Raw genomic sequence first — 12,682 nt, 5'->3', positions numbered from 1 at the left:
CTGCTTGCAAATTAATTTAATAATTCTTTATTTGGCTGCATTCCAAGCAGCCTTCCCGAAAGGAATATCTTAAGAATTGCAGATTGGTTCCTGCAAGTCACTGCTACATGTGAGCACTTAGGTTAGAAGTATAACTTAGAAAGTTGCTTTTTGCTGTTGTAATGAAGAAAACAGTGCTGTCACTGACTATTTACCAGCAACCCTTTAACAAGGATTAAGAAAGTCTGTACTGAGAGACTTGAAGTTATGTTCTGAATCTGCCCCCCAGTGGAAAACTGTGGTAGTGCTCAGTGAAATTACTGACAGATTCATTCACCTTGTGTTGTTCCAACCCTATATGACTTACTTTCTTCTGTGGAACTCAAATGATGATGCCCAGTAGAATGTTCATGCTGCTCTTTTCCATTCAGTGATGGGAATGAATGCTTTAAGCTCCAAAAAAACTGATTTTTATGCAAATGTTAGGGTTATCTCATAAAAAATGCTGGATGGAAACGCCAAGATGTGAATAAAATCTAAAAAAACCCATATATGCTCACTTAAACGTAAACTATGATAGGGAAGCACCGATCTGAAACCTGGATCGGTATCGGGCCAAATACTGACGTTTTTAACCAGATCGGGGTATCGGTCCGATGAATCCGATAATGTGTGTTAATCATGGTCGTTTCCATGAAGCTCCAAAAATGGCATAAAAGTACCATAAATGCACCATTGAAATTGACCATTTGACTCGTGCATATTATTTAAAATTCTTTTGAAGGCAAACAGTAGCTTTGTGAATCTCAAAAGGCTGTTTCATAAATAAATATATAGTCTGCATGCACAGCGCGCTTCAGTAAATGACACTCAGCTCGCTCTGGCTGATGACACGCTACTGTTTTCAGCTCTCAGAGTGGCGTGCAATATGTAAGCGCTCCACACGAACTGCATCTCAGATGTTCGGTTCACCTATAACATGCTTTGAGACCGGATGAGCAATTTACCAGATCTTAAATGAAAAGCATATTAAACTACTGTAAATTAGCCCAAACACAGACACTCTATAGTCACCGTCTTCCTGGAGTGTTCAGTCAAAATAAAAGCCCCAGGGTTTTAAAGTTAAAAAAATTACGACTGAAATATATTACTGTTGTACGGAAGCTCTGAACCGCAAGGTGGAATAAAAAAATATAAGTGTCTCAGTTCCTTCCTGAGCCTAATTCTTAAATGTTTCTCTCTTCCAAAACATTTTTTTTCTCTCTTAAAAAATAAAAGCACAGACTTTCATGGTGGAATTTAATTATGATATATTTTAATATAGCAAGTTGTCTATGCTTTTGAAACACACTGTCTACTGCAGAAGTGAAGAGTTCCAGATGAAGAATGTCAAATAAATATCCAAATATTGTTGGTCTGTCTAAACATGAGCTAGACAGTTACGCCGATGTAAAATGTTCATCCCAAACAAATTGGCGAGGGGTGAGGAATCACCTATAGTATCGCTCCCCGGGTTCCGCGGGGTGAAGAATAGTAGGCTACACACACCTGTTTTGTATTTTCATTTTTTTGCCGGAGCTGCCGTGCCGGGATGTGGGCTGGCTGTTATTGTGAAAACACTGAGTAAATTGGCCGCTGTTGATGTGTTCTACGAATGCTGTATCCCACGTCCGGTAGCGGGTTAGGAAGCCAGCAGTACATTTTGTTGTTGGGTTATTTGTTTTACATGCTTGTGGGTTCCTTTTCTCCGGGGAGGCCTCATTGAATGTTATGTGTAATGTTATTTATTCGTCATTCGTCTATATAAGGCGTCATGTCGTCATGTGCCTTAATGGGATCAACCTGCAGCTCCCCCCCTGGGGTTTTAATACTTAAATTCTTTAATACTTAAAATACTTTTTATTTCTGTACAGCACTTTTGTTAGCCCGCTTGCTGTTTTTATAAGTGTACAATTAGGCACTTGCAACTTCTCAAATCGGTCATTGCAATTTCAAATCTTCACGCCTTGACTTTTGCAACTATTTTCGCTATACATCTGATGCATAACTAACTTGTGCACTTGCAAACTCAGTGTTGGCCTAGAGAGAAAGGCGGGGCAGGGGGAGGGCGCAAAGGAGTCGTTTTACAGGTTGGTGCCTAGCCAACGAAAACGGAGTTCTTTTGTACACGATGTCACGACCATAGACATATATATGGTCACGACACCCTTAAATAAATGTATTATTCAACTATATAGCAACAGAGAAAGCATTAAAAGCATAAGATTGCATGTTTACTGATAGTGGCACCTGGTGGCCAAGATTGGTTCCGCATGCATTTTTTTGAAGAGAGAAAAAAAAACTTTTTGAAGAGAAATTTTTTTTTGCAATGAATTAAATTCGCAACTTGGATGTAAAAATGACTACTGACGTCAAACTTGGCACAACACATCTTTACACATCATATCTGAATGTACACAAATGTGAATGAGATTTAAAAGCAGGGGAAGGTTATTAGCCAAAATAACGACAGCAAATAAATTGGGGTCTGTTCTTCAAACAAGACTTATCGTGTGGCTTATATATTGCCACACTTATATATTGCACGAGTTGCATGGACTACTTTTGTGGTGCTTGTTTGTCATTTTTAAAGCCCGACAGTACATTTGCTTTCAAGGCTTGTCCTTTTTCAATTCACTCAGGCTCCCGAAGACACGGTCAATGGACAACTTGTTGTCCGCTTGTGAGAATGGAGTGACGCTCACTCGCACCTCAAGTGACCCCAACCTTAACAAGCACTGCCAGGAGGGGCGCACAGCCCTGGAATCCAATCAACCAATGAGCATCCAGAGTGGCGGTTTTTCCGAAACACCAGAGGATGAACCAGTCCCTGGGTTGGTCAATGATGATCAGGAGATGGCAACATGCACGGAAATTAGTGTTTTAGCATTGTGTGAGCCACATGAGGAACTAAGGGTGGAGCCTTGTTTGACTACACAGCCGCTGCCATATTTGCCCCACCCCTTAGCATTAGATCAGGCTCCACCCCTTCCTGTTTTAAATCAAGCCTTGGCTCAAATCTCAAGTTGTCCACTCCCACCGTTACCACAGGAAGTGCAAGCCAGGACTGCTGAAATAACTTCCTTCAACACTACAACAAATCCACCTCCTGTATGTAACGTCTTTGCATACGACGAGAACGGATCTGTGAAATCGGAGTCGCCTCCTTTGGCAGAGCTCTTCCAACAGTTACCTCCTCTCGCACCAATGGAAGCTTCCGTAGAAACCCTAACGGAGCAAAGCGACATCCCTCCAGCTCGGAAAACCATTTCTGTCGAATCACAAAGCCCACTGGAAGCAAAGCAGACCGAGGGTGTACTAAATGGCGAACTTCCTATAAGAGAACGAGCGATGGCTGCCATGCCTCCTGCCGACTACGCCAAAGTGGCACGACACCTGATATCCCAGAGCCAGTTGACCAATCTCTCCCTGCTCGGCTCCCAATGGGACAGCGTACAAGGCCTCGTCCAGTCGGCCTGCGGTGGCGCCATCCAACACGGCAGCTATCACGGTCGTCGCTTGGCTAACAAGCTCCTCCATACCCATGGAGGAAGCACCAACGGCGGGCCGTGCTGTCGTCGAGACCCTCTGCGCGCTCCTGGAAGTCCGGTGCAGTCTGGCTGGTTCTCAGCGGTGAAAAACTCAAGCTATGCTGCCCTGTGTTCGTCAGCTGCCACTTCGTTAGTTATGGGACCGTCTTTCCGGCAGCTTCTACCGCCCCATTCCTCGTCATCCTCAGATGGGTCGCCGGCTCTGTCTCAGACACCCGCATACCTTGATGATGATGGTTTGCCAGTCGCATTGGACGCTGTGCAGCAGCGACTGCGACAGATTGAAGCGAGTTATAAACAAGAAGTTGAGGTGTTGAGACGACAGGTCAGACAGCTTCAGTTGAAATTGGAAAGTAAACAGTTCTGCGCGACGCCCTCCGAGCCAGATGTCGACTATGAAGATGATATTGTAAGTTTACATTCCAACATACTTTTTTTTGTTTTTGTTTTTTTGTTATTCATGTTGCAAATGCTTGAAACATTTAAAATAAAATTTGAAAAGCTGTTTTGATATCTATCATGACCAATGTTCCCTCTAATTTGTAATGCTGACCTATTTCTACTAAGCAGACACTTCTTAAGGTAACTCATTGTTTTGTTGAAATAAAACAAGATTGGAAACTATTTTTGCAATCCTGTTTAGTGTTGATATGAACTTACTGCTCTTGGTTGCCGTCTTTGTTTCTCAAATTAATCAGCACTGTGTATTTCGACCAATTTTCCTTAGTTTTAGTTTCATGCATTAAAATAAATATGGATGGACGTTGTCCATTTATTTAACTCCAATTCGAGAAATCGAAATGTGCCTTCTGCGCGGTAGAAGTGCGTTGGAAAATTGATCATCATGTTTGAACAATGTTGCTTGCGTATCCTATGTGTCCGTGACCCTTTGAGGTGACCACCTGTTTTGTCCTCGCAGACGTGCTTGCGTGAATCAGACGGCAGTGATGAAGAAGACTCGCTGTCCAATCACAGTGAAGATCGTTTCAGCGAGGGCAGCTGGGACCGTGTGGAGAGGAAGGACACAGAGGTCAGTCTTCTTAACTTGCTGTTCTGTCGCAGGACATGCTTTTCTACAAATACAACACAACACTGCTCCAGAGCAAGGAATTCTTTGGAATCAAGAACCTGTTTTTATTCCGAACAGGCTCCATTTAAAATAATAATAAATACTGGAATTTATTTATATTTATGACTCCATTCAAGTCATGGCATTCAGTTCTGTTAACAGTTTTAAAACAGGGTTTTCATTTCTTTGCCAATGCAGACAAAACATTTTAAAATAAGATGGCTCTGACATGCCTCACTCATGAATATCAGATTATCGAGTTATCAAGTTCCATTTGGCTATTTTTAAATTATCAGAATAAACTGAAAAAAGGGAACTTGTGTGGTGTGTAAATGTACAGTTTTTAGATATTTCTAAGACTCTCTGCCAACCCAGCAACCTGCAGTGCCAGGCTTTTTCTGTAACTATACAGTATAATGCAAAACGGGTGTTAACCTAGTTCCTCAGTCAACTACCTTTACATCCCATGTTCGCATTTATCAGACCACTGTATTGACCAACAGACGGTGTCACAACTGTTTAGGTTGTTACTGTTTGAACCCGCAGGTCACCAGATGGGTTCCCGATCACATGGCTTCACACTGTTTCAACTGCGACTGTGAGTTCTGGATTGTCAAGAGACGCCATCACTGCAGGTGAGTCACCAGTACAGAGATCAGGATCTCATTCTTGATTCAGCAATTACAATGTACAGTACAGTTTTGCGTGCCCTCACAGTAGTTTGTTCCCTCGCAATAAGTTGTGCTTTTCCTTGCAATAGTTTGCGTTCCCTCACAATAGTTTGTGTTCTCCCTCAATAAGTTTTGCGCTCCCTCACAATAGTTTGTGTTCTCCCTCAATAAGTTTTGTGTTCCCTCACAATAGTTTGCGTTCACTCACAATAGTTTGTGTTCTCCCTCAATAGGTTTTGCGTTCCCTCACAATAGTTTGTGTTCTCCCTCAATAAGTTTTGCGTTCCCTCACAATAGTTTGCGTTCCCTCTCAATAAGTTTTGCGTTCCCTCACAATAGTTTGTGTTCTCCCTCAACAAGTTTTGTGTTCCCTCACAATAGTCTGCGTTCACTCACAATAGTTTGTGTTCTCCCTCAATAAGTTTTGTGTTCTCCCTCAATAAGTTTTGCGTTCCCTCTCAATAAGTTTTGCGTTCCCTCTCAAGAAGTTTTGCGTTCCCTCTCAAGAAGTTTTGCGTTCCCTCACAATAGTTTGCGTTCCCTCCCAATAAGTTTTGCGTTCCCTCACAATAGTTTGTGTTCTCCCTCAATAAGTTTTGCGTTCCCTCACAATAGTTTGTGTTCTCCCTCAATAAGTTTTGCGTTTCCCTCACAATAGTTTGCGTTCCCCCTCAAGAAGTTTTGCGTTCCCTCTCAATAAGTTTTACGTTCCCTCACAATAGTTTGTGTTCTCCCTCAACAAGTTTTGCGTTCACTCACAATAGTTTGTGTTCTCCCTCAATAAGTTTTGCGTTCCCTCTCAAGAAGTTTTGCGTTCCCTCCCAATAAGTTTTGCGTTCCCTCACAATAGTTTGTGTTCTCCCTCAATAAGTTTTGCGTTCCCTCACAATAGTTTGTGTTCTCCCTCAATAAGTTTTGCGTTCCCTCACAATAGTTTGTGTTCTCCCTCAATAAGTTTTGCGTTTCCCTCACAATAGTTTGCGTTCCCCCTCAAGAAGTTTTGCGTTCCCTCTCAATAAGTTTTACGTTCCCTCACAATAGTTTGCGTTCCCTCAATAGTTTGCGTTCCCTCTCAATAAGTTTTGTGTTCCCTCACAACAGTTTGCGTTCCCTCTCAATAAGTTTTGCGTTCCCTCTCAATAAGTTTTGCGTTCCCTCTCAAGAAGTTTTGCGTTCCCTCACAATAGTTTGTGTTCCCTCCCAATAAGTTTTGCGTTCACTCACAATAGTTTGCGTTCTCTCACAATAGTTTGCGTTCCCTCCCAATAAGTTTTACGTTCCCTCACAATAGTTTGCGTTCCCTCAATAGTTTGCATTCCCTCTCAATAAGTTTTGCTTTCACTCACAATAGATTGCGTTCCCTCTCAATAAGTTTTGCGTTCACTCACAATAGTTTGCGTTCACTCACAATAGTTTGCGTTCCCTCTCAAGACGTTTTGCGTTCCCTCACAATAGTTTGTGTTCCCTCCCAATAAGTTTTGCGTTCTCTCACAATAGTTTGTGTTCTCCCTCAATAAGTTTTGGGTTTCCCTCACAATAGTTTGCGTTCCCTCTCAATAAGTTTTGCGTTCACTCACAATAGTTTGCGTTCACTCACAATAGTTTGCGTTCCCTCTCAAGACGTTTTGCGTTCCCTCACAATAGTTTGCGTTCTCCCTCAATAAGTTTTGCGTTCCCTCACAATAGTTTGTGTTCTCCCTCAATAAGTTTTGGGTTTCCCTCACAATAGTTTGCGTTCCCTCTCAATAAGTTTTGCGTTCCCTCTCAAGAAGTTTTGCGTTCCCTCACAATAGTTTGCATTCCCTCCCAATAAGTTTTGCGTTCCCTCACAATAGTTTGTGTTCTCCCTCAATAAGTTTTGCATTCCCTCACAATAGTTTGCGTTCCCTCTCAAGAAGTTTTGCGTTCCCTCTCAAGAAGTTTTGCGTTCCCTCACAATAGTTTGTGTTCTCTCACAATAGTTTGCGTTCCCTACCAATAAGTTTTACGTTCCCTCACAATAGTTTGCGTTCCCTCTCAATATGTTTTGCATTCACACACAATAGTTTGTGTTCTCCCTCAAGAAGTTTTGCGTTCCCTCACAATAGTTTGCGTTCCCTCTCAAGAAGTTTTGCGTTCCCTCACAATAGTTTGCGTTCCCTCCCAATAAGTTTTGCGTTCCCTCACAATAGTTTGTGTTCTCCCTCAATAAGTTTTGCGTTTCCCTCACAATAGTTCGCGTTCCCTCTCAAGAAGTTTTGCGTTCCCTCTCAAGAAGTTTTGCGTTCCCTCACAATAGTTTGTGTTCCCTCCCAATAAGTTTTGCGTTCACTCACAATAGTTTGCGTTCCCTGCCAATAAGTTTTACGTTCCCTCACAATAGTTTGCGTTCCCTCAATAGTTTGCGTTCCCTCTCAATAAGTTTTGCGTTCTCTCACAACAGTTTGCATTCCCTCTCAATAAGTTTTACGTTCCCTCAAAATAGTTTGCGTTCCCTCAATAGTTTGCGCTCCCTCTCAATAAGTTTTGCGCTCCCTCACAATAGTTTGCGTTCCCTCCCAATAAGTTTTACGTTCACTCACAATAGTTTGCGTTCCCTCCCAATAAGTTTTACGTTCACTCACAATAGTTTGTGTTCCCTCTCAATAAGTTTTGCGCTCCCTCACAATAGTTTGCGCTCCCTCACAATAGTTTGCGTTCCCTCACAATAGTTTGCGCTCCCTCAATAGTTTGCGTTCCCTCCCAATAAGTTTTACGTTCACTCACAATAGTTTGCGTTCCCTCAATAGTTTGCATTCCCTCCCAATAAGTTTTGCGTTCACTCACAATAGTTTGCGCTCCCTCTCAATAAGTTTTGCGTTCCCTCACAATAAGTTTTGCGTTCCCTCACAATAAGTTTTGCGCTCCCTCACAATAAGTTTTGCGCTCCCTCACAATAGTTTGCGCTCCCTCTCAATAAGTTTTGCGTTCCCTCACAATAAGTTTTGCGCTCCCTCACAATAAGTTTTGCGCTCCCTCACAATAAGTTTTGCGCTCCCTCACAATAGTTTGCGTTCCCTCTCAATACGTTTTGCGTTCCCTCACAATACGTTTTTTGTTCCCTCACAATATTTTGCGCTCCCTCTCAATAAGTTTTGCGTTCCCTCTCAATACGTTTTGCGTTCCCTCACAATACGTTTTTTGTTCCCTCACAATATTTTGCGTTCCCTCTCAATAAGTTTTTTGTTCCCTCACAATATTTTGCGTTCCCTCTCAATAAGTTTTGCACTCCCTCAATAAATTTACCATGGTTTTACTACAGTAACCATATTTTAACCTTTATATTCGTAGAGAACCCATAGTGATAATACAGCAAAATGCAAAGTATGGTAATAAAAATCATAATTTTTCGTTTATTATGGTTTTAAGTTTGTCTTTTATTTCTTTTATCTACTTGGTTATTAACAAGCACAATAACTTCAGAAAAACATATTGGGGGTAAAATTATGGTGTGGTGAGTGGTTTGTTTTTGGAAAAATGTATATATAATTTTCGGATAATACATATTGTGATGTTTACTCTGTTTAGATTATGAAAATCCACTATAAAAAAGAATTATAGTTTAATATTGAAACTACCAAATGGCTAAAGCAGTAAAATCTATCCATAAAAGGCATTTTAAAATTACCAAACAAAATAATGATAAAGGCCTGGGTAAAAAGTTTCCCATTCAGTTTTAATACTCACTTCATATAACAAAGAAACAAGTTTAAATCAGTTTGTTTTGATTAAAACCAACCCCTGTGACATGAAAGTGTTCATGTAATTGGTTTGTTGGTTGATTTATTGAATATTATTGTTTGAAAATGTGATTAATTGATTTGATAACATTCATTTATTGGTTCATAGAAGATTTGATTGATAAAATATTTGATTGAATAATGGATGTGTTGGAATGGAATATGTTGGATTGATTCAGATTAGTAATAATATTCTTTCTCTGTTTCTCTTTCTCATAGGAACTGTGGTAATGTGTTTTGTAAAGACTGCTGCCACCTGAAGCTTCCCATTCCAGACCAGCAGCTGTACGACCCAGTGCTGGTGTGTAACACCTGTTACGACCTTCTACTGGAGGCACGTACACGAGAGCTGCGCTCGCAACAGCTCAAGAAACCCATCGCCACGGCATCCAGCTGAGACAGCCAATCAGAGCTCACCCCGCGGGCCATAAGGGCAGGGGTGTCCGTACAGATGCCTGTTATTTAGCGGAAGAGCCACTCTCTGCTTATAGAGACGAGGTGATTTTGAGTCCAGGACTGAGAAAGACTGATCTACACAAGAGCAATGAAGGGGCATTTTTATCAGTGGATGTGAACTCATCGAAAGCATTTCTGGTTCTGCTGGTAAATAAGTAGACCCTTGGGTTCTGATGCCCAGAGAGGCATTTCTTCATCTCAGAATCACCCCATGCCACCCACACTCAAAGGACAATCGCCTCCCCTTAAAATCCGTGACTCCAAATCCCTGTACTTGTCCAACAAGAGGCTCACTATTTAAAATGAAAAAAGCTGCTACAGTATTTAAAAATGAAATTATTCTACTTTTGTATCCTTCATTTTGTGCACTATGGAGAGGATTTGAGACCAAAATGGAAAGATTTGCAGTTGTTTACTTGCTGTTGTCTGTTGATACGCAGCTGTACGAAGCTTGAATGTACAATGGGGTTTCTTTCTTCCTGAAACTGGAGGTGCAAAAGGGTTGAGTTATTGAAAAAATGCGCTTAAGCTGCCAGTTTGCATTGATTTGATTGCAATGTTTTGTTATGGTTAACGGAGCAGTGCACAGAACATTATATTGGGGGTTTTCCTTTCCTCTGAATCGGCTAATCGACCGCTTTTAGCATCCCAAAACCCTTCAGAACGGTGCTTTAGCAAAACTCTGAAATTATATTCGCACTCCTAATTTGATGCAATGTGAAAAAAAAAAATCTTTCAATGCCAAAATCAAATAAAAACTCCAAAATGTATCACTTTGATAATATAAAAGTCAATCCAGGAGATTTTTTTATGTTCAACTGGTTTGTTGTGCGTTATAAAAACAAACGGAACATTTATGCACACTTAGTGTGTTCGTCACGTATGTTAAATAAAACTATGGCCGTGTTGCAGTGCTAAGTCTGTCAGAAATGTCAGAAACTTTTGTCAGAATTACTAGTGTACTAGTTTCTTTTATATAACTTCACAATTGAACAAACCAATAACAGTCATTTTACTTTACAATAATTAATCATACTAATTCAAACATGAATCATTGTAAACTGGTGGTGATTTGAATGACATGTATTTGAGGGTTTCACTGGTTAGTCTCTAGTAATGGTCGGTCTTGTCTACTCACGTTCTCGAAATGTGTCTTGTGAGCATTACACAATGGCATTACAAGTTCAAAATAATTGCTATGAGTTTTATTTTTTTCTGTTAATGTTGTCTGTGTTTTTCTGTCAGACCTGGATCCCTAAAATGACTGTGTTAAATGGTGAACCTCAAACAGTCCCATTTTTGGTACAATAGCTAGATGCTTTAACAACGAAAAAATGATTGGTTGAGAATCAATTCGGTTTCTGTTGGGATACAACAGGACATAGGAATAAACACTGAGAACTAGAGGAACCGGTTTGGTTCTACCTTGCCTGATGGTTTAATTTTTTTCCATGGTGTTGATGAAGGACACTTCTTGATTCGCAATAGTAAAAAGGAACCCAGAAATGTAATGTATAGTTATTTGGTCTGTAATAGTGGCTCAGATTTGTCACTCGGTGAATAAATGTTGTAAAGAAATGTACTGTACAAGTTCAATCTCATGGGTAAAATAAAGATCAGTCTTTATCAGCGATCTGTCTCCTGTTGTTCATCTGTGCTCTTTTCAGAATTTGTTCTGTATTTTCTATGGAGTTTGTATCTAAAATGAAGTTTTATTAATTTGGTAGCCGTTTTAAATTCTGTCTTCTGCAGTGGATTTTTATCCATTTAATAAATGCAAAAGTGTATAACCGTTTCTTCTAAACCTGCATTATATGTAGTCATTGGTGCTGAAATACACAATACAATCAAGAGAAATTCTGATCATGTCAAAAGGTGAAAATAATTTGCAAACACCATCTTTAATAATATTAATAAATGATTGATCAATGCTCAATTATAGGTAAGCGGGCATTAGTCAGTGGCAGCAATGTCAGAGAACTTATTCTGGTTTAAATGAAAACTCATGCCATCCCGGATGTGTGCGACTTACTTTCTTATGCAGAACACAATGAAGATTTTTAGTAGAATATCTCAGCTCTGTAGGTCCATACAATGCAAGTGAATGGTGACTAGAAATATGAAGCTCCAAAAAGCATATAAAGGCATCATAAAAGTAATCCATAAGACTCCAGTGGTTTAATCCATGTCTTCTGAAGTGATATGATAGGTGTGGGTGAGAAACATGTCAATATTTAAGTCCTTTTTAACTATAAATTCTCCTCTCTGCGCAGTAGGTGGCGATGTTCATGAAGAATGTGAATCTTCAAAAACAAAAGAACTCTTAGGAGAGAAGAGCGCTTAGGAGGGCTGTTTGAAAGTGGAGATTTAAAGTAAAAAAGGACTTAAATGTTTATCTGTTTCTCACCCACACCGATCATATCACTTCAGAAAACATGGATTAAACCACTGGAGTCGTATGGATTACTTTTATGCTGCATTTATGTGCTTTTTGGAGCTTCAAAGTTCTGGTCACCGTTCACTTGCATTGTATGAACCTACAGAGCTGAAATATTCTCCTAAAAATCTTCGTTTCATTTGTGTTCAGCAGAAGAAAGTCACACATCTAGGCGAGTAAATGATGAGAGGATTTTCATTTAAACTAGAATAAGTATCTGAAATTCTTCAAACCGCTGAAAACACAGCTACCACTGACCAATGTCCGCTTAACTGTGTAATTGATCAGTCATTTATTAATATTATTAAAGATAGTTTTTGCAAATTAATTTCACCTTTTGACTTGATCAGAATGTCTCTTTATTGTATTGTGTATTTCAGCACCAATGACAACATATAATGCAGGTTTAGAAGAAACGTTTATACACTTTCACAATGAATTAAATTCCATAGAAATATAGAACAAATTCTAAAAAGAGAACAGATGAACAACAGGAGACAGATCGCTGATAAAGATGGATTAAACCACTGGAGTTGTCTGGATTACTTTTATGCTGCCTTTATGTGCTTTTTGGAGCTTCAAAGTTCTGCTCACCATTCACTGGCATTGTATGGATGTACAGAGCTGAAATATTCTTTTAAAAAATCTTCATTTGTGTTCAGCAGAAGAAAGAAAGTCATACACATCCGGGATGGCATGAGGGTGAGTAAATGATGTGAGGA

The 12,682-nt window shown here is 40.1% G+C and overlaps 1 protein-coding gene across 6 annotated transcripts in view; it reads left to right on the top strand.

Moving 5' to 3' along the window:
- The window catches only part of LOC127423130 (myotubularin-related protein 4-like), an 86,852-nt gene extending 75,189 nt beyond the window's left edge, over positions 1–11,663 (top strand). For all 6 annotated transcript variants that reach the window (XM_051667233.1, XM_051667242.1, XM_051667251.1 and 3 more), the window contains 4 exons: positions 2,661–3,978; positions 4,489–4,599; positions 5,185–5,273; positions 9,287–11,663. In XM_051667233.1, coding sequence (XP_051523193.1) covers positions 2,661–3,978; positions 4,489–4,599; positions 5,185–5,273; positions 9,287–9,464 — 1,696 coding nt within the window. In that variant the 3' untranslated portion in view covers positions 9,465–11,663. The remainder of the gene's footprint in view (positions 1–2,660; positions 3,979–4,488; positions 4,600–5,184; positions 5,274–9,286) is intronic.
- The last annotated feature ends 1,019 nt before the right edge of the window (positions 11,664–12,682 follow it).

The sequence above is a fragment of the Myxocyprinus asiaticus genome, chromosome 3 (assembly GCF_019703515.2).
Source record: "Myxocyprinus asiaticus isolate MX2 ecotype Aquarium Trade chromosome 3, UBuf_Myxa_2, whole genome shotgun sequence".
NCBI lineage: Eukaryota > Metazoa > Chordata > Actinopteri > Cypriniformes > Catostomidae > Myxocyprinus > Myxocyprinus asiaticus.
The sequence above is the reverse complement of the archived record's forward strand: the minus strand, read 5'-3'. Positions and strand labels throughout refer to the sequence as shown.